The following is a 27940-nucleotide window of genomic DNA, read 5'->3' on the forward strand; positions in this document are numbered from 1 at the left end:
CAAAAAGAAATACTTTCTTAAAAAAAAAAAAAAACAACTTCCACAGGATTAAAACCGACAGTGAAAATGCAAATGTATGAGGTAAAGCCTAGAGGGAGAGCACCGACTTCTGCGGTATTAATGTGAACATCAAACACCAACCGGCTGCTGAAGAATATTGGAAAGTCTTATCTGTCTGGAAAAAACCTGTTTCCAACAATAAAACTGCAGCTCAGGTTCCATCTCTGAGCGAAGGCTGAGCGAAGGCTGAGCTCGGTACCAGCGCTGGAGCGACACCACACGCAGGATGCAGGACTTAACTCCCTGAACGTGTTTTTAAACGATCTTTAGAAACACAATGATGATGATAAATGTCTTTGTTCTGTATTGATTTCATAAGAATCAGTGTAAAGCTATATTAGCACCAACGCCGGGTAACATAAACTCGACAAGCCATACCGGTAGCTTATGAAACCTGTTAGCTCCACCTGTTTGCAACTTGTTGCTCAAGTATGAGGAAAACCAGGCTTCATAAAGTAAATGAGTGATCTCATATGGCTTTTTTCCAGTTGTTCTCATACAGTAGATGGTTCAGACATTAGAGTGACCTACCAAAAAATAAACAGTCAAAAACCGTCCAACTGAGCTGCCTGGCAGCATTTAGGTGGAGAGGTAAACTCACCTGACCTCAGTCATTTCCTTCAGCTGCTGGAAGTCGTGTTCATCAGAGGAGGTGAGGGATGACCAGCATTATTGAGTCTCTATCGTCATCATTTCTCTGAGCAGCATCATAACCTTCCCTCCGCACACGGCCATCATTTCTTCCACAAACACATGTCAATGTACGAACACACTCCGACACTTCACATGTCAGGGAAGTGAGTGTGATGGAGCGCTTCCCGCACAAAACGAGACGACCCAACGCGCACCGCGGCAGTGATGGATGCCACGGCCAGGCTGAGGTGTGTGTTTGTGTGTTTTGAGGTCTTTTTTTGTTACATTTTGCTTTTCATAGCACCCCCCCCCCCCCACACTTGGAATCAAAAGAAGTGATGGATGTAAAATCGGTTTCATGTCTACTGTCAAAGAGAAACTGATGAGCCTCTGCATTTTAATGTTAGTGAGAGATATATAAATTCGTGATTTTTATTTTTTTACAACAGCGCTGCTGTAAAAAAAAACAAAAAACACCTGACAGACGAATCTGCCTTCTAACCTCTAAAAATGTCTGGATGACCTTATCAGTATGTCAGTACTTTCATCAACATCTAATAAAACCGCTGCTTCCTCACACGTCCTGACGGGTCTTCGAATGCAGGCTGCTTCTTATTTCTCTGACATTTGTGTGTGTGTGTGTGTGTGTGTGTGTGTGTGTGTGTGTGTGTGTGTGTGTGTGTGTGTGTGTGTGTGTGTGTGTGGTTTTAAATCTTGGCACAGTTCAGATTGCTGCTGATTTAATGCCACACATTGTGCTGCCCCCCATGTGGTCTGGACTGGTAATGCTTACAGAAGGTGTCTTTAAATTTAATTAAAGGCAGCAAATGTGATAAAATCAGTGTGAGGCGGTTCATTCTTGGACAGCGCAGAGCTAAAGAAGGGAAAAACCCTGACGCATAAAAGCATTTAAAAATATATCAGGGTTTAGCGTAAACATCATTTGAGAGTGAGGTAAAGTCTGCACCAGTGTGGCTACATCAGTCTGTGGGGCCTTCAGCCGTCCACCACAAATGAGAAAATTCATCTTTGGCTCACACACACTGTCTTACACTGCTGCAGATACACACACACACACACACACACACACACACGTCTAATCTGCTCACTCTTCTCTGCAGCTACAGCAGGTATTTCACCTGTTGTTCCTCTTTCATCCTCCCCCTCTGCAGACAACATTCTCTCTCTACTCTCAGGGCTCCTCTCCTCGTCTGAGTCCCTTCGTTTTTGAAATTTCAAAAATGCTGTCGCCTTTGCAGCCTTAAAGTCAACCCCCAGTTGACGCATGTAAAAACGGCTGACTGAAAATTACTGTAAGTTCAGCTAAATAACAACATGTCCATGTCACACTGTGGCCGGTCCTAGGATTTTGGTGGTCCTAAACAAGATTTTTTTTGTTTTAAAACACTCCAAGCACAAACACCAAATCTCACACCCTGTGTAAAGTAAAGTAAAGAGTTCCTTTAAATTTGTTTATCCTTCCATCCTCCTCCTCATCACAACTTCTTATTCATCTTTGATTGAAGCACAGTGAAATTGCGTCATTGAAAAGTATAAATAAATAAATAAAAATCAGTTCTTCCTCAACAGATAAACTGGTGACTATTTGACCATTAAAAAGATGTTTCATCACCTCCCTGACTTTCAACCCCTGGGGCCTTCTCCCTTCGTCTCTCTCCGACACTCAAAATAAATCAATGTTACCCCAATAAAACACATCCCCTCCCATCGCTGGCTGAAGTGCAGGTCAACAGTTCAGAGGATGGAGGCGCGTGGTCACATGGAGGTTTGTAGCGGTTAAAGCGTGATCTAGCAAAACCAAACAATGTGGGGGGGTTCAGTTATGAGATCTGTCCAGCTGTGCTTTCAAAATAAATATTGATCTGAGTAACAAAGCTGAAAGCTTGTGACATTGATCTCTGATCCCTAGGAAGTGGGTGAGAGTGGGAAAAGCCTGTGGTGGTGGGCGGGCATCTCTAAACCACCAACATGACCAGCCGTTGCTAAAACAATTAACCCCTTAAATTATGGGTTCAAGTTCGATGTGGTCAACAACACATCTATGGCAACAGAAACAGAGACAAGTTAAAAACAAAAGAAATGTGATTATTTCATAAATAAATCAAGGCATCCGTTACTTGTATTGTAGTTGGCATCTAGTTGATTGAATAATAACTGTAACAACTTGAGCACAGACGTGACTGATATACAGGGAACTTTATGCAGAGTAACATAGTTGACAGACACAATAAAGAGTGTGAGGGACACCCCACTCTGATATGAGACATCACGAGACATCACGAGACATCTCATCACATGGCAATTACACAGAGGTGTCAAAAGTATTCACATTCATTACTCAGGTAGAAGTATAGATACTAGAGTTTAAAAATACTCCTGTAGAAGTTGAAGTATCAACTCAAGTTTTTTACTCAAGTAAAAGTATAATAGTACTGGTTTCAAAACTACTTAAAGTATAAAAGTAAAAGTAATATAAGGGGGAAAAAGCCATTAAGGACAAAAGCCATTGAAAATGAATGCATCTTAGTATAATGCAAATATATTAAAGAACCATATATGTGTACTATTGAGCATTAACATGTGTTTCAGAGAGCAGGAGATATGATGACTAGTTGCCTATAAATATTGTAATGGTGCAAAAAGTCAAACTTCAGAGGCATGTTATCATTTATCCTAACCTTTATTGGAATGTACATCCAAGTTTAGTTGCAGGAATCTGAGGGCAACGGATGTAAGAACAAAACTGGACAAGAACATCTGAAACAACCACAACCAAATTCACTCTATCCGGATGGAGCAATTTAACTGTTTTTTAATTTTTTAATTTAATAGTTTTTTGTTAAAGGCCGAAATGAAATAGAGTAACGAGGCTGTTTTTAAAATGTAAGGAGTAAAAAGTACAGATAATTGCGTGAAAATGTAAGGAGTAAAAGTAAAAAGTCGTCTGAAAAATAATTACTCCAGTGAAGTATAGATAACCAAAATTTCTACTTAAGTAAGGTAACCAAGTATTTGTACTTCGTTACTTGACACCTCTGCAATTACAGGAGAGCAGTCATGGTTGACTGGCAGGTGGTTACCCTTCCATGAAGGATGTAGATGAACATAGAAGGGTTTCCACTGGTCCCGGTTGGCCTGGGAGGGTCCAGGGACAGAGGTAGCTCAGTGCCGAAGCAAGGAGACAACGATCCAGCAGCTCCGTCCGTCGTCTGGTTAACCCCAACTAGCAGCCTCCGGCTGGAGATCAGGGTGTCTGCTACTTGGGGCAGCTTAGGTTCTCCGAATCCAAACACTGGAGCAGCCGGACTCTTCCAGACCTACTGACGCTGCACGCAGCCATCTGTTAGTACCATTAACCACCACCACCATTAGCTGCACAATTGGTACCATTAATTGCAGATGGAAATGAGCAAATTCAGCCTGTTTGTGCCTCATTGTTGTGTTAAATTGTGCATATGATGCTCTTGAACACACACACACCAACAGGTACCCCAGCCTGTCTGATCAGGGACTTTATTAGCAGGGAAAGCCTGACAGGTATGTTGCAGCGAGGGCTGCGCCCCCTGAGGACTCTGGTGAAGGTCATATTCAGCAGGTTGACATACCAGTCGCCTGGATGTGACAGCAGCAGAGCGTCACAGAGGAATAGCAGCTGAAATAATGCTGGAGAGACTCGCACCTTTCTGCACAAAAGCTGTTACTCTGCAATTAAGAGAAGAGTCCGGAGGGAGGCGGAGCCCATAAGTGCCTGAAATTAACTCTGTTATTTATCCGAGACTACAAACTGTTTAACTGTCAGAATATTAAAAGGTGTCCACTGCTGTTTCTCTGAGCTTGAGTTTTCATTTGTCTTTTGTTCAGCCAACAGATGCATAGATTAAAAAGTTAATTTATTATGATCAACACACTCATTAAGCAAGTTTCCTTTCTGATAAAACATTCATCTGTAGAACTACATTATATATTAACTCCCCTAGAGATGTATATAAATTATTCTACTGACTTTGTTTCATATTTGTCTTGTTATATATTTACATCCATAAATCATTATCTCTGCAGGAGGTGTTCAGTGACTGCTGTGCCTCCCGCTCAAAAGTAAATGGGATAAATTTCTGTTTAATGTCATCATTTAGAATTTCATCGACTGTAGAAGAAGAACTGGTCAAACCCAGCACACAGGTTTTCTTTTTCCTCGAACTGCACAGTGACATGTTGTATGTAAGTGGGCAGAGCGAACAGGTCTGAGAAGTCACCTGGGACACGCCCACCTTATTTCAGGCAGGTACAGCTATGGTAGGTTGAGTGCTTGCTGTCAGTTTTGGCTGCTGTCTGTAATTCACACCTGTCTCCTGTCATCAGTTATCACACCTGCATGGTATTATCTGTGCTTCCCTCAGTAGTTACACTCTTGATTTCCTTGCTCTTCTGCCAGATCATCGTTTTTGTTGGTACAGTTTATTTTTTTCCCCCAGAGATGCACCTCCTTTTATTTGGGGGATTTTTTTTGAATACAGCCAAGAGAAACACTTACTAATCGGAAATCTACACCAGATCTACACCAGAGTGATGAAAAATAAAAGGTTTGAGGTTCTGGAATGATCTGGGCCAAATCTGGACCTGAACCTGGTCAAACCCAGACCTGAACAGGACCTTAAGATCTGCTTCAGTGAATGTTAAACGAAAAAACACTTAAATAAACTGGAGCAACGTTGTAAAGAAGTCAGAACGGCAGAATCTCACAGCAACTAGTCTTTTTACATGACGTTTTTGCACTTTAGACAAATGATGAACTGAAATTAAATTCAACATTACAGATTAAGGTTAAGTACCATATGTGCTGTAATAAATCAGTGTTGTGATAGAATTAATCTGTATTTAAGTGTTAATGTGCCACAAAATAACAGCTAAAATAAATACACATATAAATGTCCATTAAACATAAGAATATAGAAAGTATCTTATCCAGTAAATTCCCCGTTATCAGCAAGCATGATGGGTAAAAACTGCATATTTCATTTCCCTGCAGTTCTGCAGCTTTTCAAGAGTTTTACTGAAACGCATGAATTTAGAATTTAATTTCGGGGTTAAAGATAAGTGGGAACATATGGGAGAAAATTAACCCTACAGTATCTGATGGTGAAACTGCTGAGTTGTGGGGGAGTTAATCCTCCAAAGGCGGCACGGTGGGGTTCGTGGACAGAGGAGGGTGGGAGGGGCTTGGGTTCTTGTTTCTGAGGTTCCGGCGCTCAGTGACGCGTATGTCTGCTGGCGTTACTGCAGTCTGACGTGTTCTCACCGTCACACACTTGAGTCCTGGTTGGGTTCGCAGGACTGAGGTTTCATTTTTCTTTTTTTGGGCAGACCGGTTACAGCCAGGCTCAACTGTGTCCAATCAATTATTTTAGATATTGATCATATATCGTCATATATCTCCATCATAAGTAACAATTATTAGGACAGCAGACTGTGACAGTCTACCATGAGACCACTTCCTAAAAGTAATCACATATTCCTTCAAATCAAAACAGATTTTTTTTTCAACAGTTCCAAAAGTATGTTACAACAGGTTTATTTCTTTGATGTTACGTGTTTATTCTTTTATAAAGTGGCCACTGAGTGCATACTAACTTTATCACTTAAATTATACATGTTTTGTTAATAAAAATGAAATTTTAATTACATAAACACCTAACTAGAATGCAGTTAAACATAAATCAACAGAAATGGCAGCCAGAGTGACATAAATGAAGGGAACTCTGACCCGCTGGTGCTGAACAAGGGGTTTCAGTCTGAGGAACAGCTCGGATCTAAATCCTCATCATGTGACATTCCCTTTCATGCCATGCCACGTTGAAGTCCAGCCGAGACAATCTTTTATTATCTCCCTTTGCTCTTATCTGTCTCCTTCCCCATAATTCCCTGTTCACAGGCAGCTGAGGTACCCGACGTGAGGGAGATGATTGCATGTAAGACGGGAGAAATGAAAAAGCTGTGTTTACAGCTGAGACAGCAGACATCAGTCAGGTATGAGGAAGGCGTAAATCTCCTGATTAGCAGCAGATCATTAGCTCCGGTCCAACTTACTACATCCTGAAGGAGAGGAAAACCCGAAGAACAATGCAGCCCTGGATCCTATATATGGAGTACTGGACAGTCTGGATCAAGGTGTGGGTCCTGGTTTGGATCAGCTTGACCTGGATTTTTTGTGAGGGTCTTGCAAAGCCTCTTGAACGTTTGCAGCACGCCATTGCTGCCCTCTAGTGGCCACTGCTGCAGTTCACCCACATGACTGCACGAGGTTTGAATTTAGTTTGTTTAAATCAGGGGTGCTCACACTTTTTCAGCATGAGAGCTACTTATAAAATGATCAAGTCAAAATGATCTACCACCTACTACAAAAAATGCAAAACATACATTTATTTATAAATATATTGAGGATTCTTTATATCGCATGAGCCAATATTGCACAACACAACACAATTAACTATGTTCACTCAAAAAACTGAGGATCTTACCAAGAAATGTTCTTATTTCTAACCTAAAAATGCGTGTTTTTCCCAGGTGTTTCAATTGAACTTTCATTTGTGTCAAGCAAATTTTAAGTTCTAGTTAAGTTTTAAGTTAGAGTTTTGGCAGTGTTCAAAATAAAATGATGAGCCCTGCTGTATTGAAGCACATTAGACACCAGTGCTGCTCGTTTTATCCATGAATGACTACGGACCTAAAATTGAAAACTACCCAGTTAGCTTTATTACGTTTTTATTTTTCTGACATTTTCTGCCTTTTCTTTTAGTTAAAACTGTAGCGGGAACAGAGGTTTATATACCGGGTAAAGGCTGATTTATGGTTCCGCATTACAACAACGCAGAATGGTGCACGTCGCTGCGTACCCTACGCCGAAGTTGCAGTATAAAAATATATATTTAGTACCACATGCAAAGTTGTTTCCAGGAATATTGAGACACTTTAAATTACTCAGGTTTTTCTTCCTAAATAATAAAAAGTCAAGTCTGCAAAGCTGCAAGTCATTTCAAGGTTCCCCGCCCAGGAAAGGACATCGATCTGAACCTTTTGCATCCATTTTTTCCCTTCAGAGCATGGACCGTCCTGTGGGCAGCTTCCCAAGCAGACTATTTTAGCTCTGGAAATGGGACTTTCTTTGCACGTATGGAGCATGTGGTTACGGAGTAGTCTCCTAATGACAGGGGCCGCCGCGAGCGGTGCGGGGCCGACCCCTCAGCCTTCTCTGTAAACAAGCGGGGCTGGCTGCCATCTGGTTGGCCTCCACTTCAGAGCCGCCGAAGCCCATCAGAGCTTGAAGTGCTGATGATCTGCTCTGATTCCCGCTGCAGCTCACAGAGCACGGCAGCAGTTCAGACCCAACTTCCACCCTGAGGATTTAAGCCCCAGTCATACACCAAACTAAGAGGAAATTATAGGACATTTACAGTGCGGTTTTAAAGGCTTTTAGCAATGCAAACTTCATTAAAGGAGACCTATTATGGCATTTAATGTATATTTTAAACAGGCCTTGAATGTCTTAAAAACAATCAAAAGTTTTTTTACATAAATCAGAAATTCAGCCTGTGGGTAAACTGGTATGAGCAGTTCAGACCTGGATCAGGATTCAGCACAGAAAACCGCATCGGTGCATCTCAACTTGTTACATTTGATCAAAATTTCCAAAGCCCAAAATTTAAAAACACTTAAAGAGGAAATGTTTAAATGAAATAAATAAAATAAACACACATGCACACAAAATCCTCCGACCCGAGAGCACTTAAACATTTTGTTTCAGTTAGATAGATATATATACTTTATTTATCCCAAACTGGCAAATTGTAGAAAGCTGGGAAATAGTATTTAGTATTTTAATAGTATAGAGTTATTTTTGTATTGTTAATTCTAGTTTTGATTTAGTTTCATGAACTCTCGTTTATATTTTTATTTCAGTTGACAGAATTACTTTTAACTGTCCTGTTACTACAATAAGAGCCCACAGCATCACGTCTCCGCCGCTATGTTTCACAGGAACCACAAGGACTTTCTGCTGAAATGCTGCATTTCCTTGTTTCTGACATTAGACTAGTTGACATAAGTTCACAGTTGCCAGGTAACATGTACTCTTGGAAAGCTTGTCATTGCTGTTTACGTTTGCCCGTCTGTGCTTTGCTGAGCAGAAATGTGACATCTGGAAGGTTAAAACATTAAATGCAAGTGATGCTGCGTCACATGCAAGGTGATTCACCAGGATATGATGGCACCGTGCACGCTGAGGAGCAGCAGGATGGTGTGAGTGAATGAAAACTAACACGAGTGGCGCTCCGAGGGTAGAACGAGGATGGGGATGAACGACACTGGCGAACGACCCTGTTTCATTTATTGCCTTGAATTTCCTCTCAAGGAACAAATAAACAAATAAATCATCCTTAGTTGTTGGTTTGTTGACTTTGTTTAGATGAAAGATGAAAATGACTGAATATCGCAGTGGACAAAAAAACATCTGGATCCACAATCACAACCTCCAGAACAAACTGGAACCGGAAATGACTATCCACAGATTGTTTGCTATCAACATTCCCATGACATGCAACACAAAACGGTGATTGTTGTGATCCACTTTGCATCATCACGGGAGGCCAAACAAGACGTCTTGGCTTGTGAGAGCAAGGGGTGTCTCCAACGCTTTTCTCAGGCTGCGATAAACCTGGCAACGACTCGGAGAAGAGATCCATTGAAAGTAAAGAAATACAGCAAATACGGCAGAAAACATTCAGACATAAAACCACCGAGCCTGACTCCAGTGAGTCAATAGAGGAGCTCCCACTCCCGCAGCAGTCTTACTTGTGTGGAGCAACTTCATTTGAATCACAAAGACACAAAAGCTCTGAAGTGTTTGTGCCGAATGCCTGAAGAGAAGAAGAAAACAGCATCGACATGCAAAGAAGTTTCTGTTCTGCACGCAGTCGTCGTCCGGATGAACACGCCAACATCAGCCGCTTTAAAAAGCTCCACCCGTTTGTTCCCATGACGGAGCCGCTCTTTGTGTGAGAGAGTGGGTGTGTGTTTGGGTGTGTGTGTATGATACAGCGGGTGTGCGTTCAGGTGTGTGTGATACAGTGGGTGTTTGTTTGGGTGTGCAGCAGCAGCGTGGATGGGGGCAAACAGCGGGGGAGCAGAAAGAGAGAGGTGAAGCAGAAGTAAACATGGCGCTCAGAGAGCTCCTCTCTAATTGCTACTTCATTATTCGTGACCTTGGCTTTGACCCACGGTGAATGCTGCTGCGAGCTTACCGCAACGACACCGCCACTGAACAGCCGCACGCAGGAATGCTGCTTCTGTTCTTGTGTTGGAGTGCCAAACTCAGGCCGACCTGGGTTTCCAAAACAAAATAACAGGCATGCAGAGCTTCTCTCTCTCTCCCTAACCCACCCCACACACACACACACACACACACACACACACACACACACACACACACACACACACACACACACACACACACACACACACACACACACACACACACACACACACACACACACACACACACACACACACACACACACACACACACACACACACACACACTTCCGTCCATTCTCTCTCACAGAGAAAGGAAGCCGAGTGGAGCTGGCCGGGCCCCAGCTGTCCAGACAGAGCTGGTCCAGCCAAGCCGGTCCCTTGACTGCCCAATTCCCTCCGTGGAAGGACTTAAAGGACGGCGAACCCTCGCTGTCGTCACCACGGCTACACCACTTCAGGAGTGGAGTAGCACTTCTGATCTGATCCTCTGGAGGAAGTGATGTCCAGGCACTGGACATCTGAAATGACCTTGTGTCAATGTGAACGACACATATAGCCCTTTTGCACTAGTCTCGCTTCTCCTCGGTTCTACCCGCCACGGCCCCGTTTTGCCCTTTTGCACTAGGGGCTGAGACGGGTAGAGCCGCTCCAAGCCGATACATTTTTCTGTAACCATTCTAGCGAGGTTCTATCCGGGCTGAGCAGGGACTATTTCCGACGTCACCACCCTCCACGCCTCTGATTGGTCGGGGGGCGGGGCCGTCAAACGTTTGAATCAGGAAGCGGGAGTCAGCGCGAGGCGACTCGCGGCGATTTCATTATACAGCACAAACGTCTGTTTGGTGATCCAACTCTGAAGTGCAGATGTTCATAAACCTGGTGGCTGTTGAGAAAATTAAAAAAGGGATGTAGACGGGCTGTTTTTTTCTCAGCCGCTCGCAGCTCCAGCTGATTTCTCATCAGCGCCGACACGAACAAAGGTGTTGCGCAATCGAGTACGTCACAGCAGCTTCACCCCAACCCCCCCCCCACTTCTCCCCTGGCTGTGCAAAAACACACGGGTGGAGCCGCGCCGAGCCGCGCCGAGCCGAGCCGTTCTGAGGCGAGACTAGTGGAAAAGTGGCAATAGATGAGGACTGTTGTCCTCACAGTTCGGTCACACTCAGCTCAAAGTCCCGACCACTATTCACGCAATCATAAAAGTCAAAGATCATCGCTGAAAATGTACAAAATATGGTTTACCACGAGGTCAAAGGAGAGAAAATATCTCGTGAGTAGAGATGTGCATTTACGTTGACTTTAACTCACCAGAGGCACAACCCAGAATGCACCACCAGCTGTATGCAGGAGCCTTTTTAGCTCTAACATTACATCCCTGTTGTCCAGCGAGCCAATGTGAACACGCCCACCGCATGTCAATCAAAGTTGATGTTGTGAGGTGAGCGAAGGAGGACCCAAGGCAAGGATACTGAGGTGATAGGGGTTTAAAAAAAATTAAATGCCAAGCAAAAATCTGAAGGACTACAAACAAAATCCACAGAACCAGGAAGGAATCAGAACACTAGGAACGAACCACAGAACCAGAAATGAACCAAAGAACCAGGAATGAACCAAAGAACCAGGAACTAACCACAGGACCAGGAACTAACCACAGGACCAGGAACTAACCACAGGACCAGGAACGGACCACAGAACAGAGAAAGAACCACAGAACCAGGAAGGAATCACAACACTAGGAACGAACCACAGAACCAGGAATGAACCAAAGAACCAGGAAAGGACCACAGAACAGAGAGAAAGGACCACAGAACAGAGAGAAAGGACCACAGAACAGAGAGAAAGAACCACAGAACAGAGAGAAAGAACCACAGAACAGAGAAAGAACCACAGAACAGAGAAAGAACCACAGAACCATGAATGAACCACAGTCAGGGAGGTTAAACAGTACGGACCAGCAGGGAGGAAGGGAAAGATGAGACACAGGTGCAACCAGGACAGATGGGAATAGGGGAAGTCAAACTATAACTAAACAAGGACACAGCGTTAACGTCATTAATAAAGGTTTACATCCCACATTTAAGTAAACATATCCTCACTGTGATGTTTGTGAGAGGCTGGCAAGTGAAAAGTTAATCCACCCGACCAACCTCTTAATGGAATGAATCCACTCTTCCGGAACAAAAATCCATCCTCCTGTCACCATCGCAGCCTCATCTGAAGTGTGTGATTGAGCTGTGAAGGATCACCGTGAGTTGAAACTCTTACCTTGGGCCATTTGGGGTTGATGAGGCGAGCCTTGATGGCGTCGTCCAGAGCCGTGCTGTACTGGCCCAGTCTCAGATACGCTGCCGAGCGGTTGCTGTACAGGATGCAGTTCTGCGGGTCAGCGCTGAGCGCTTCCGTGTAGAGACGCACGGCCAGTTCAAACTCCCCCTGCTGGCAGGCCAGATTACTGTGGCGTACGCGCTCCAGGAAGTCGGCTTTGCTCAGGACGGCGGGCCCGCAGCCGGACAGTCGATCCACCTGTTCATGCGCATGTGATGAACAGATCACAGGAGAGGAAGAGGAGGAAGAGGGAGGGTTGGTGGTTTTGCTGGTGGAGCGAGAGCCAAAGAGAGAGAACTGAGGAGGAGATGAAGAAAGGAAGAGGACAAGGAGGGAAGGAAGAGGGGGAGTTAATTACAAATATCTATAATTGTATTATTATTATTACTCAACCATCGTCAAGACAGATCATCAAAACTCGAATATGAGGAAAAGACAGAGAATACAAAAGCAGAGTGACAAATATCAAGCCAGTGATTTAAAATAAATGTTATGTTTCTAGTTTCAGCTAAATCTACTGTAGGAAAATAAAAAGGTTTAGAGGACAGTTTCTCATTACCAAAAGGCTCTGAAGTTCCAGATGTCTGGAGTTCGTGACTGAAGCCATCACATCAGCGTGGCTCGAGAAATGGAGAAAAAAGCCTGATCTTATCTGAAATATCTCCACGAGTAGCTCTAAATCGTTGTTTAGCTCCATACACTACACGTGCATTTGAAATAATCTCAGATGACCTCTGTTCCATCCTAAAGACCAGAGGACCCAATGTGGACCCAATCCTGAAGACTTCCAGGTTGGAGTTTTACAGAAAGCTTTTTGATCAAAGATGTTTGCAGCAATTCTACAGCTCCCTTGTTTTTTTTAGAAGTCGTTGCACAAAAGTTGTACCCCCGAACAGTTGTGACTGGTTAGGAGCATTCTGTACCAGTTAGAATCATGAGGGGTACCAGACCCACTGGATGAGAAGCAGTTTTGTTTAAGTGAATGGGTATGGCTTCCCCTTTGTCCTCCAAACAGATCAATGGTCGGCATGATCAAAGAGTTTGATTTTATCCAAGGATCTTATAATATTTGTCCCAACGTGCAAGTGCGAACTGTAATCTGGCATTTTTATTGTGGTTTTGGAGTGTTCTCTCACTGCGTGACTTCTCAGCTATCGGTGCAGTCTGGTTTTTCCTGGTTTGAGGAGCCATCTTTAAAAGGTGTTTTGTTGTAGTTCTGGGGGGTTCATGTGCACATTTCACAACAAAGCAACTTCAAAAGGTTACACTTGTGTATTATTGCTCAAACAGATAAATGTGGGACCTTCTGACATTTGGAAACTGTACCCAGGCATGAACCAGACTCGTGAGAGTCAATGATTTGGTTGATTTCATTAGATATTCCCATGATGACCTGCAACGAGGCCCCTGTCTGTAAAAATGTTACTGAAAATCCATCCACAAGTGAGTCTCCAGGTGAGCCTCTCAGAAGCTTCTGCACCAAAACATCAGCGCTTGGACCTCCTCAAGTTGTTCAAGGCTACAGTCAACTTCATACATGTAATTGTTTGACTTTGAAGAAAGTCATAAAAATGTTTCTCTCTCATTATTCTTACATTTTAAGAATAACAAGAATTCCAGGAAGCCAAACTGGACTAAAACAGGAGGTGTTTCTTCAGCTTTACTGTCACACATGGAGAGAAAAAAAAAGGTCTGATTCTTGTTGTTAAAGACTTGCAAACTTAGGGAACAACTGTTTTCATGGTTTGTCCTTCAATGAACATCAGGAAGGATGTGGAGCCACACCAGAGCCATATTACTCTGAAATGTAAATTTTTGAGGAGCGTTGCTGGAGAGGGTCAAAAGGAAGAAGCCAAAGAAGATGTGCTTTATGTTTCATTCAAAACAAAAAGAGAAAACATCTTATTGCAGGCAAAACTTTACTCAGAGCGACGCCGACCCACTTGGTGTCATGCTGCAGTTTTTGGCAAACGGGACACCAAACTGCTAGCTTCATTTTTCTTCTCCTCTCAGCAGTAACAGCTTGAATTCCTCAGAGAAAGATGAGGAAAGTCAGATGAGGCTTCTGTTCTTCTCGTTCATTTCAATCGCTTCCACTGAAATTGGTGAAAAATGTGCACACTGAGCTCCATTCAGAGCAGCTTTAGCATGGAGACGCTGCCTCCCTCTCTTAGTCGGTGTTTCCAAATTCGTCCCTTCACCAGAGCTTTCTCCAAGGCCCTCATTATCTCTGTGTCTATCCCCTCCCACACACACACACACACACACACACACACACAAGATATGCAAACTGAAGGGATTCTGAAAACTTCCAAATGCATCACAGTTTCAACTGAGACAACAATGGCATCAAGTAGCACTCAAGCTTCACTTCCAAAAGACTGCAAGAAAACCTTAGACCTATGCAACCTACTCACACACAAGCTGCTTATGCATATACGGTATATCTTGCTCATTGACAGTATAAAAAGAATCAAACGTCACCCATCTTTGTTTTACTGCATGGTGCCAGTAATCTAAAATATCTGTCCAAACATCTTTATTTCAGAGGTGGCTACTGAAATTAAGACTAGTGGTGCTCTGTTGAGATTAACCAAGACTGATGGCCAAGCCTAACAGTCTAGGCTATCAAGAGCTTTGCTGTTAGTTTGTGGTCTGGTTGGAAGGTTCCAAGGGTCCAAAACAAGTGCTGCCAGAGCTGAATTGAAGACTAGTGGCCCTCCACGGGGAACCGCCGTTGTTTAAAACCGATGCTGTCAGGCCTAGTCCAGTTGCACTCACCTGCCCACCAGCCTAGGCCTGGAATTGGTTGGCCGGGTGACTGTAGATCCACGCTGACCTCCACTAGTTCTAGTTTCAGCTCTGGTAGAACTTGTTTCTGAGGTTGCTGGTTAGTGGTTAGCTGATGTCTAGTGGGTATTTAACTTGTAGCAGTCCTGAAGTGATCCAAGGCTGCTCAACTGAAGGACTCAGCTACTGCAAGAGGTACAAGCTGATGAGCCTGAGGCAGTCCATCTGGTGTCCTCGGACTAGTCCTGACTAGCCACCTTCAGCCAGGGACTAAGGGGGCCACTTCAGACTGCTTTGTGACCAGATCACTTCCAGCCCAACCCAAAACCTGTCACAGCGGTGTCTTGACAAGTTGGACATTGTAAAGGAATCTTCAGAAAAAGAATCACCCATTGGTCTATTGCTAGATGGCAATGAGGGTAACCTTTTATCTGGGACCAAAGCCATGTGAACCAAGAATAGTTGACAGAATGGGATGTATTGTATGAATATGTTAATGTTAGTCCAGAGGACAAATAGCAATGTCAGAATAAACTGCTATTTAAAAACTCTATCAAGACTAAAAATATAATTCTGTCTAGGTGATGGTGTAGAAAAGGTCCCTACGGACAAACTAGGGTGATCTTAACTCTACTTGTACAAAAAGTGTATAAAAAGGTCTGTTTGTACATGAATGAACTTCCTATATTTACAATTACAAGACTAGACTGGACTAGAGTAGCCAAGACTAGACTAGAGTAGCCAAGACTAAACAAGACTAGAGTAGACAAAACTAAAGTAGCCAAGACAAGACTAGCCAAGACTAGACTACACTAGACCATAGTACACAAGACTAGACTAAACACATCACCCGCGTTCCCTCGCCGGCCTGGGATAGATAGGTGGGTCGCGATGCCCGGGTCTGGCAGGGCTCGCCGCGCAGCCTGGGGTGCCTTCTGGCAGTGCTGGACCCCCCTGGGGAGGGGGCAACGGTGCGTGATTGTGCGGTATTCTGGAGGTGTGACGCGTGGAAACACAATGTGTGTAAACTTTACTCCGGAAGTCTTGCAGAGATATTTTTGCCAGCTCTTGAGGAACAACTACACAAACCTCCGCTGTGAGGTCACCCACCGGTTTTCTGAACAGAGCTTTTGAAGACTCTTTTTTAGTCTCTGCATGGCGCCGCGTTGGTCAGAACTGATGCCAAAAAAAAAGGTCAGAAAGCTAGCAGGAAAACACCCACTTAAGTTACCACAAGCTAGCTATATATATATTTATATAGTTATGGTAACCTATGATGCTAACTAATGTAGGGCTGTAGCTATCAAATATTTTAGTAATCGAGTATTCTACTGAAAATTCCATCGATTAATCGAGTAATCGGATAAAACATATTTTTCTTTAGTTAAAGAGCAATTATAAATATACATAAGATGTTAGATGTTAATTGACATTAAGACATTAAGAAATTATATAATACAGTAGGTTCATGGCTGTGCATTTAAAAACCCTGAACTTACAACAGTTTCAATTGAACTTTCATTTGTGTCAAGCAAATTTTAAGTTCTAGTTAAGTTTTAAGTTAGAGTTTTGGCAGTGTTCAAAATAAAATTATGAGACCTGCTGTATTGGAGCACATTTTCTTTTAGTTAAAACTGTAGCGGGAACAGAGGTTTAGAGGAACCTATGTATGTACCGGGTGAAGGCTGATTTATGGTTCCGCGTTACACCAACGCAGAGCCTACGCCGTACCCTACGGCGTAGGCTCTGCGTCGATTTAACGCAGAACAATAATTTTGGCTTTAGAGGGGGAACATATAGGAGAACGGACCAGAAGAATATAGAGTGGATTAAAAATAAAAGTTAAGCACTGAGCTACATGTGTCTCCCCTCTGTAGTGGTGCAGATAACCAAAACCATTGTGCATTTTGTGATAAAAGTGTCAAATTTGGTAGACTTATAGCCAAAGACATGTAGAAAAAAATTAGATATGGAGCCATCATGGATTTTCAATTTGGCACCCATTTTTCAAGATGGCCACCGGTGACCACTGTTTTAGATACAATTTCATATAAACAATGGATAAAATGTGATAGAAACATCAAATATGGTACAGTTATGGCCAAAAACATGAAGAACAAAATAAAGATATGCAGCCATCATGAGATGGCTGCATTAGATACATTTTCATATTTATGATGGATATAATGTGATATTGAGAATATAAGTTGAATTGATCTACCATGTTGTATTCATTATAGGGGACTTCTTGAGCCACTCTTTGTCTGGACCCTCACCTAGGACCTGTTTGCCTTGGGAGACCCTACCAGGGGCATAAAGCCCCGACAACATAGCTCCTAGGATCATTGAGACACGCCTCCACCACGATAAGGTGGTAGCTCAAGGAGGAGATTTTTTTTTCTTTTTCTTTTTTTATGATTCTGAATGAGATTTTTTTTTCTTTTTCTTTTTTTTTATGATTCTGAATTCAAATTTATGAGTTTCAGAATTGCTCAGAAGCTGCAAATCAAGACTCAAAATATGCAATACTGTCTAACTAGGTCCAGCGCGGGAAAGTCTATTCAGCACTCCCCTTCACAGTAACAGAGAGCTGTGCACTCTAAAGCAGCTTTTTTGCACTTGCACCGCCTAACACAACCCTTCTTACATTGGCAGGAGACAAGTTCATAGCTGCATTGGCCAGCATCTGGTAGGCATGTCCAGAACGGTGCATAGTAGCCCTCAGATGTCTTAGACCAGCCCCATCTACATGGTGAAGGTAGCTCTGGTGTAGACACCAGCATCTGGCCCCACACATGCCCTCCTTGGTAAGCTGCTCTCTTCACATGTTCCTCTAGGGCAGCCTTTGTTGGTGGGATTGACAGCACATTGTGCCTCTTCACAAATAACTTCCTCCTTGCCGTGTCTATTTCTGTGCATGGGCTGGTTCGGTAGATAGAGCAGTATAACATCTCGATCGTAGCCATTACCTCCTGTGGTATGTCATCTGGGGCAGAAGATAGTTTTAACAGGGCATGTGTAAGCTCTGGAAAGACAGTCCATACAGCCCATGCAGTCTTCTTCCCATGGCCAGCAAAGCTGGATACAGTGTCACAGCCCGTCAATGCATGGAACACTGGAAGTGCACGTGCCTTCTCAGGCCCCAGCCCTTCTGCTATTTCATGGGCTGCAAGGTATCGAAAACCCTTTCCAGTTCCAAATGCCAGCCAAAGCTCATCTTCTGGCTGGAGACCCTGAGCAACTGCGACAGCCAGCACTACAACATCAGTATCAACAGTTTGTATCATGATTTTCTGATGGCCATTTCTTGCTGCGTTGGCCACATGTAATAACATGCAACTATCAGCTTCCTCATGTGTACATGGAGCAATTGAAGAAAGATCCTGAAGTGGTGGCTTGCTGAGGACATCTACATCATTTGTGACAACAAGCTGTTTGTTGTCCAGCACAAACTCCCTGAGCAGAGCATCTGAGAGTAAGTCTTATTGTTGTCAACTCTGAGAAAGCTTTGCCAGTTCCTGGGAATGGGTGCAGAGTCTACCACACGTCTCTGCACCCCTTCTCCACGCTTTGCTCTTGTAGCAGCTTTCAAGGACTACAAGTAGCGGTCCCACACTAAATCAAGCCTGGTCACATGTCCAAGTTTTCTGTTGAGATATGGAATGAAGATCTCTTGGGTGTACTCATTGAAGGTCTTTACAGACTTTGATTTGAGCATCTGGATAATGGCTGCCCCATCTACAATAGTGCAGGTAACCTTGGGGCCATCAGAATATGCACTATGAACAGCTTCCAGGCATGAAAGAAGATCACTCTTCATTCCGAAGCGAATGCCTCCCCCTTTGTATAGCGCTGGGGGACATGGCTGGTTCTCGTGTCTGAAGAACTCATGAAGGTTTCCATCTCTGGTCTGGTAAGCAATGAAGAGCCTTGAAAAGAGCTGCATGTCTTGTTTGAGAGAGACCAATTTCTGCTTGTCTTTTGATACTCTCCTCACAGGTGAAGTCCCAAACACCATCAGCTTATTCCTTGGTATGGGATCATCTATTGGCTTTGTTCTTTTCACAAGACACTCTCTAGTAAAAGCTTCAAACTGGTGCTGTCTTGTCTGCTTCACCTTGCTGACTGTCTCAACAGCTGAAGGCCCAGCAATTTCTTTTGCAATGAGGTCCTTGCTTTCCTCTTCAAAGGGGTTTCCAAGGTGTTCCACTGCGCTGACCAGAGAGCGTACATCCTTGATGAATGCAACTTGGACACTTGTTGTTTGATCATGGTGACGTGTGTCATCTGGTCTTCCTGGTTTCTTGGAGCTAGTCTCAAACTCCTGTATGGTTCGGGAAACTTCTGGTCCTGCTACCATCCAACACAGCAGTGCTGAGGGGTTGTCAGTGAGGCCCACAGCCAACTATTTTGTGCAATTTTATTTCATAGAAATGTGAATGGACACAACTCTACACACAATCCCCGAACTCTAACCCTAACTCTAACAGATATTTAAATCTGATAAATGCAATTGTAATGCAACTACAATTTTGATAGGCTACTGGCATGGCCGCCATCTTGAAAAATATATTGTCATGACATATTTTGAGTATTGAATTGTAGCTTCTGAGGAATAGTGAAGTTCATAATTTGAACTTCACCCCCCAAAAAAAGTGAATCGACTCAAAGATAACTCAAATCAGACGAGTATATGCAGCTATATTGCAACAGGTAGTTGGCTGCCATCTTGGCCGCCTTCTTGAAAAATGTATTATCTTAACGATAGTTCCCAAGTGCTATGCATAGTAGATAAATTCAATTTAAAGCCTCAATATCACATTATGTCAATTTTTAAGATGAAAATTGACCTAAAAACAGTTGTCAATGGCGGCCATTTTGAAAAATAGCAGCCATATTGAAAATTCATGATGGCTGCATATCTTTATTTTGTTCTTCATGTTTTTGGCCATAACTGTACCAAATTTGATGTTTCTATCACATGTTATCCATTGTTTATATGAAATTGTATCTAAAACAGTGGTCACCGGCGGCCATCTTGAAAAATGGGCGCCATAATGAAAATCCATGATGGCTCCATATCAAATTTTTTTCATTATGCTTTTGGCTACAAGTGTACCAAATTTGATGCTTTTATCACAAAATGCACAATGGTTATGGAATTTCTAGCTAAGCTGCCCCACTACTGGGCCATTGCAGACTCATTGCCTGAGCATGATATTACTAAAACCAAACATACCCGCCGCCTCTTTCTACTACCTTTTACAAGCGCGGCTGTACCGTCAGCGCGCTGTGCCACATTAAACGTAGTCCGGGCGAAATACCTGCTTTGAGCTGGTGAAATTAAACGATTCCTCGAGGCAGGGAAAATTCCTCGATCATTTTTTGTAATCGAATTACTCTAATTATTCGAGGAATCGTTTCAGCCCTAGTTAGTATATTATATTATTATTATAGATACCGGATAGATAAATGGATGAATGAATGGGATGCCTGGGTCTGGGACCCTCCGGTGTCGGGCCCGCGCGGGGGTCGCCCTGTTGGGGGGTTCCCTCTCTCCAGGCCCGTCTCCGGTCCCCTCCTTTGCCTCCGCAGCGGGGCCCCCCTCTGGTCCTGGAGGGCCACTTTCGACTAGACTAAACTAGAGTCGAGACAAGTCGAGTCGACAAGTTTAGAGTAGACTAGACTAAACTGGACTAGAGTAGACAAGATAAGACAAGACTAACCTAGACTAGTCTGTTGTTGTGTAATCAAGGTTTGTCTGGTGTAGACTAGTCTATACCAGACAAGAGCATACAGGACAAGATTCATATAGAATAGATCTAGATTATGCATCTGGTAGCAGTAACAGTAATAGAAGTTTTAGTAGAGGAAGCGTTTAGTTAGTAATTACTAGCTATTAAAAGCTGTTCATTGGTAGCTATAATTAGTAGCTACTCTTATATGGGCAAACAAAAAGTGAAATTTGGTTAGAGGTCCAGTGACGTCCCAGAAGGTTCATCCAGGTCTTATCATAGAATCTATGACACTGAACTACAGTAGTACACTCATCTCATAACTGCTAAACTAAAACACAATTAATGGAGCTCCAGGCAATAAAAATCCCTTTTACTTCCACAGATAAAAGACCGTTCACACTGTTGTCCTATACTGGTTTGTTATATTTGTGAATGTGGGGGAGTCAGAATGAAAGTGAACTCTGGAGATGTGAACCTGGAGTTTAAAGGGTTTATGGCATCCTAAATTTCTGTCTCAGAAATACTCATTTGTTGTGCATCTGCTTTGGTTATTTTGGAGTCTATATAAAACACATATGGAACACTTTGGTTCCCACACATTGTTAATATTTATTTCCTTTTTCCTTCCAGTTCAGGTTCCCTACTATCCTCCACTGAGCTATTTTACGTAAAAATCTGCAGTTTTCAAAAGCACCTACAGTTGGCTCCAATTATGGACGATCTGCACTGCCAAGCAGATCGGTTCGGTTGATAAAGAGAAAGACAGGGCTGACTGGGCCTGCAAACAGGTGAGGGCATGCTCGGTTACCATGGTTACTCAGTGACACGCAACCGTGTGCAAAAGTTGGTGCTTTTACAATAACAATCTAATCATAGTGGGTCTTGGTGACAACAACAACATATGCATGCGCATGTATATTTTTTAGTGTGGCATTCAGGGGGTAACGTTGCAGCCACATGCTGCTAAACATTGGTCCTTGATAAACTGATAATCAGCAGGTGTGCAGACCTCTAATAACCCAGATGTTTGGACAGTTTGATTGTCTGACGCATTCAGATAAGTTTTAACATAATGCCAGGGAGGAAAAAATAGAAGCAATGATCCTAAAGAATTGTGCATGCAGATGAATCCACAAAAAGACTCTAAAACCACTTCCAAACTAACTGGAGTTTGATGTTTTCCAGTGAGAAAGATTATTCACAAGTTAGAAAACATTCTGGACAGCTGTCAATTTTTCCAGGAGTGGACATCCCGGCAGATTTACTCCAAAGTCAGATGGTGTAATATTTAGAGAAATACAAAAGCACCCAATAGGTACATCTCCGAGCCCACAGACCTCAATAATCACTTTAAATGACGGCGACAGCATCATTAGAAGACGGGAGATTAGGGCTGTGCGATTAATCGATTTTAAATCTAAATCGGATTTATTAATCAAAATCGATGTTAAAAAAAAGGAAATCGGAAAATCGATTTTTTCCTTTTTTGCAGCTGGCTGCATTACAGACAGAGCTCGTCTAGTCATCTTTGTTTTTTTTTTGAAAATTGTAAATGTTGTCACTTTACTAAACTCAAGGAGGATTTACAGTATCTTTCAGTTGCACTTCATTCCCAATAGGGAAATTTGTTAGCCATTTTTCTTTGAAAAAAAAAGATAAAATATTTGAAACAATTTATTCCATTGTCTTTTGTAGTTTTACCAAAAAAATCGAAATCGAAATCGAAAATCGGGTTTTCAGAGAAAAAAAAATCGGGATTTTATTTTTGTCCAAAATCGCCCAGCCCTACGGGAGATTGTTTGTTTCCAGGAGAAAAACTTCTTCTGTTCAAAGAAAAACATTGAAGCAAGACTGAAGTTCACAAAACTGCATCTGAACAAACCAGCAGACTTCTGGATCAACGTCCTCTGAACACATGAGACCAACATGTTTCGTCTTAACGTCCAGAACCAAGTCTGGAGGAAACCAGCAGAAACACCTCAGACCCACTGTCAAGCACGATGGTGGTGGCATCATATGTGGTTGTTTTAAACCTTGCAGTCATTAAAGTCAAACATGAACTTCCCCGTAGACCAGAATATTCTAGAGACAAATGTCAGTCTGACAGTTAAAGTTTAGTTGCAGCTGAATAAACTTATATGGAGATGATTATAGTTGGTCAATTCTTGATAGTCAAAATCAATTAAATATGTGCAGTTGTTGCTTTTTTTAAAAAAATCACAAATCCTAACTTTTGTCATAAATTGTGACAAAAGCTTGGGAAAAAGTTTAAACAGTTTAATTTTCAGGCTTTCTAAGGCCTTGTACACATAGCACCTCTCCAATAATAAGTCATGTTATATAAGATTTTTTTAAAACAAAAACAAGTTGTCTCAGTTATAGCTTAGGATTCGACACCAGCCAAAATAGAGTCGCTTGACTCTTTAACTCAGTTCACTGGTATTTTACTCATCTATTTTCAACAAATATAATCAGCTGGGTTTAAAAAACATCCAACGGCAAAAACAGTGTCACTCGTGATCATAGTTCCAGTTATCCGAGCACCTCCACCGGCGTGTGTTTGTTGGCTTCGACAGCAAAGAAGAGCTCAAACACACACACGGCCGTGAAGGTAAGCATATCTGGAGGAGGTTTACACGGTAAGAGGTCAAGTTCGAGCCAGAAGAACAACACTGCAACAGGAACACAACATGAATATCCTGTCGCGGCCCTTCCAAGATTACAAGCAAACACAAACTTCCCGTCTTCCTCTGGGTGGTGTCTTACTACTGCCAGCTCCGCTTCAGTCAGAGAACAACACAGACTGAATGCAGAAAAAAGGAGGATAAGGTGTACCTGAACGGGGCTTTTAAATGTTTGATTGTATTACATATTCTACTGTGGAGAGATGAGGAAGGCGACCAGCCGTACCCGCTCTCACACAGGCCCGACTTTTCCCAGCGGTATTCTGGAGGTGTGACGCGTGGAAACACAATGTGTGTAAACTTTACTCCGGAAGTCTTGCAGAGATATTTTTGCCAGCTCTTGAGGAACAACTACACAAACCTCCACTGTGAGGTCACCCACCGGTTTTCTGAACAGAGCTTTGAAGCCTCTTTTTTAGTCTCCGCACGGCGCCGTGTTGGTCGGAACTGATGCCAGAAAAAAAGGTCAGAAAGCTAGCAGGAAAACACCCACTTAAGTTACCACAAGCTAGCTATTTAGTTCGGCTGGCTTATGGTAACCTATGATGCTAACTAATGTTGATGCAAACCCCCCTCCTTCTCAACTGCCACCTAGTGTTTGGTAGTGGTATTACAGAGCGACGCAGAAGTATAGATGCCAGCGATGGCGTAGGGGCGTAGGAATCATAAATCAGGCGCTACCTCTCACTCATTCTGATCAAATCTGTCCCCAAAACCTTGTTTCAGATGCTGCTATTGAAATGACATCTGACTCTTTGGCAGCACTTGTTTCGGGTGTCATTGGAAAGGTCATAAAATGAGGTGAAGTTTGCTCAACCTGAGGCCCCAGGTACGGCAAGAGGTACAGAGCAGCCAATGATCCTGAGGAGGTACAGGAGCCCTCTTGTTCTTGCTAACCCTTGCCCCCAAACCCTTCCAGTCACAGGGGTTTCTTATTTTGTAGCTAAATTGGCTTCGAAAAATAAGAACATCTATATTCCTTTGGGTCTTTACTCGCAGCTTAAAAATCAAGACAACGCTGAGCACAACATAACTAAAGTGACGATGGCTGTCCATGCACATTAGCCAGCCGTCAATCTAATTAACTATGCATATGTCTCACTGTTTTGGAGAAACGACCCTAGTATTCAGTCAAAGGATTACCTGTACATGTTTTTTCCTTTCACTTCCTGCTTTGTTTTGGAAATACAATCTGGAAAGAAGCTGCATTTTACTCTAACTTATTTCATGTAAAAAAAAAAAAAATTTAAGCGTAGAAAAAAATGAATTAAATTGACCATTATTATGAGCATTCGCTATAATACGGCCCCATTTTTTTCAGGCTTCGAACATTTTGGCGCCAACTGCTTTGGAATACGATGCTTTGAAATAAATTAGTGGTTCAGAAGTTTTAAGGTTGTTTATAATCTGCAGACCATCCAGATGCCCTGAACCCATAGTTTAGACCTCCAAACCAACAGGTTCAGCATGGTTACAGTATTTAATAGTATTAACTAAGTACCAATTTCTGATTTTTTTTCTGAAATTCAAGACATCAGAACATGTGAGATCTTTTTCTTATGAATTTTCAAGTTGATGACTCAGAAGATCTGAGGTTTTTCTCATAAATAAGCTAGTTGAAGTCATATTTCTTTTCTTCTTTTTTCTTCAAATTTTAACCCCCAATTATTTTATCCAACTATATTTTTCTTCCAATAGCCCTATTAACATGCTGGGCTAACGTTTTCTCAGTTCCAAATTTGGACTTGTAGTTGTACTAGTTAGTCTGTACTTCCCACGTATGACTTGGGAGTAGGGTTGCAAAATTCCGGGAATTTTCAAAGTTGGAAACTTTCCATGGGAATTAACGGGAATATATGGGAATTAACGGGAATATATGGGAATTAACGGGAATTAACGGGAATAAATAAGACATTTACAGAATTGAAGGTTGGCCCTTAACAGGGAACTTAAATATAGTTGGGGGAAATATATTGTAGCATAGTCTTGGCTAAAACAACCAGATTTAATGCAAGTACACTCCTCAATCACATGCACACAGCACATTGCTTACTGCAGGGCTATTGAGACCACGCCCCCTACACTACATGCACTGTGCATTCCTCCATCACATGCACAGGTGATTTCTTGAAGCCTGGAGGCCACACATTTGAGCTCAAAGCACAAGACTATTGAAGCCACACATTTGAGCCCGGACTATATAAAGTCAAGTAAGTTTTGATAATATTATGGGGTAAATATATTTGATCGATAATGGTATTAATGTTTAACTTGCATTACTTTTTGATTGGGTGGGGGAGTGGGGTGAGTTAGTATTTACTCAACATTCATGTTTTTGTTCATTAAAATAATTGTTCATACAAGAATAAAAACTAAAGTTCTACTCAAATAAATCTGTTGAAATGTCATGTTTTTGTATTATCTTGCATGGATATCTGGTTATGACGAAATAAATATTTACATTTATGTTTGGATATGATACAGTTTGTTTAAATTACCCCCAATTTCCAGTTAATTCCCAATAATTCCCATAAATTCCCATAATTCCCATGGAAAGTTTCCAATTTGGAATATTTCCAAAATTCCCCAACTTAACTTCCCATGGAAAGTTTCCGGAAAGTTTCCGGAAATTTACCGGAAATTTTCCATCCCTTTGCAACCCTACTTGGGAGTATGTACTTCAAACAATGGGAGGATGCATTTCAGTCTTTCTGAAACTGGAACACCAGTGTATTTGTGTACTTGATGACATAACATCACAGCTACCAGGAAAACACTATTCACACACACACACACACACACATACACACACACACACACACACACACACACACACACACACACAGTTTATCATAAAACTGTCGATGAACTAGATTGATTTAGCCTGTCAACCTAAATTTGATTTTTTTGGATTCAACAATTTACCCTGTTTTCTTAATAAATAATGTCAACTGTTGCAGCGTCATATGTTTCAGAGGGTTTTAAGTTCCCTATAATGCTTTACTTTTTTGAAGTTAATTAAAAAAAAAAAAAGACAGGGGGCCCTTGCACAGCTGGGCCCCTAAAAAGCTAGAAACAGCCCTGTTTTCAAGGCGGCTGAGGATGGAAATGTTAAATGCAGCTGATCCTGACAGAAATCAGATGCAGCTGTGTATGAAGTCCTGAGGATGGATGAGATGTATAAACTTCACTACCTTCCGTGAATATCTGCCTCTAAACGTCCGTTTCCGCCGACCCTTACCTTCTCTTTCCTGGGTCTTTGCTTTTCCATCTCCGCTAGATCCAAACTTTCATCCCACGGCGGCGGCTGCAGCTCCGAGTCAGAGCAGGAAAACTTGCAGACAACATTAAAACTCGGGACACGAGTCTCCAGTCGGTCACCCGGCGATGCTGGCTGTCAAAAAACCTGACGGTTGGGACTAGTCGTGTGTGGTGGAAGAGTTTCCACGGGTTCCGTTAAAGTTGATCCAGAGAGGCTGCGCCATGTTCCCGCAGCTGATCCTCGCAGCGGAGATTTGATCCGCGAGAGGCGGAGATCCGGTCTGCGCCATGACTGCAGCCTTCCGAGGGTTCAGTTACTGCTGCTGACATCAGAGGCTCGGTCACCTCCCAGATATCTGTTACTACTGACCTGTACCTACACGAGTAATACTGACCTGTACATAGGGTTGCCACCATGGATATATTATAAAACGGTTGCCACCCGTCCCGTAAAATACGGAATTGTCCTTTATTTGAGAAAAAAATGTTGCGTCCCGTATTGAACTAATACGGGACACGATTTGTACCGTATTTTCATCAACTTTTACACCATATTCTAGTTGAATTATTGAAATAAATGAACCTTTACACCATATTCTAGTTGAATTATTGAAATAAATTAACTTTTACACCATATTCTAGTTGAATTATTGAAATAAGTTAACTTTTACACCATATTCTAGTTGAATTATTGAAATAAATTAACTTTTACACCATAGTCTAGTTGAATTATTGAAATAAATTAACTTTTACACCATATTCTAGTTGAATTATTGAAATAAATTAACTTTTACACCATATTCTAGTTGAATTATTGAAATAAATTAACTTTTACACCATATTCTAGTTGGATTATTGAAATAAACTAACTTTTACACCATATTCTTCACCTGTAGGCTATATTATACATCTTGGCTGATGTGGACATACGTAGCATAGGAGGCTATTTCAGTTGCTAGTATGGTTGTCTGTCTGTACAGTGATGCAAGTTCAATGCTATTAAAGCACTTTAAACTTGAAATCAAAGAATTTTGTTTTTTTATATAAAAATTTTATATAAAAATAAACACATTTTTATTCAGTTTAGAAGTTTGGGGGGTTTTTTCTTTTGGCTCCTGCGCT

The 27940-nt window shown here is 42.2% G+C and overlaps 1 protein-coding gene across 1 annotated transcript in view; it reads right to left on the minus strand.

The window, feature by feature from the left end:
• The window catches only part of ttc28 (tetratricopeptide repeat domain 28), a 145375-nt gene extending 118320 nt beyond the window's left edge, over positions 1-27055 (minus strand). Inside the window, exons 1-2 of the mRNA XM_061733978.1 lie at positions 26799-27055; positions 12286-12642 (exon numbers count right to left, since the gene is read on the minus strand). Of these exons, the coding sequence (XP_061589962.1) occupies positions 12286-12642; positions 26799-26828 (387 nt within the window). The 5' untranslated portion in view covers positions 26829-27055. The remainder of the gene's footprint in view (positions 1-12285; positions 12643-26798) is intronic.
• Positions 27056-27940: the final 885 nt, after the last annotated feature.

The sequence above is a fragment of the Cololabis saira genome, chromosome 11 (genome assembly GCF_033807715.1).
Source record: "Cololabis saira isolate AMF1-May2022 chromosome 11, fColSai1.1, whole genome shotgun sequence".
NCBI lineage: Eukaryota > Metazoa > Chordata > Actinopteri > Beloniformes > Belonidae > Cololabis > Cololabis saira.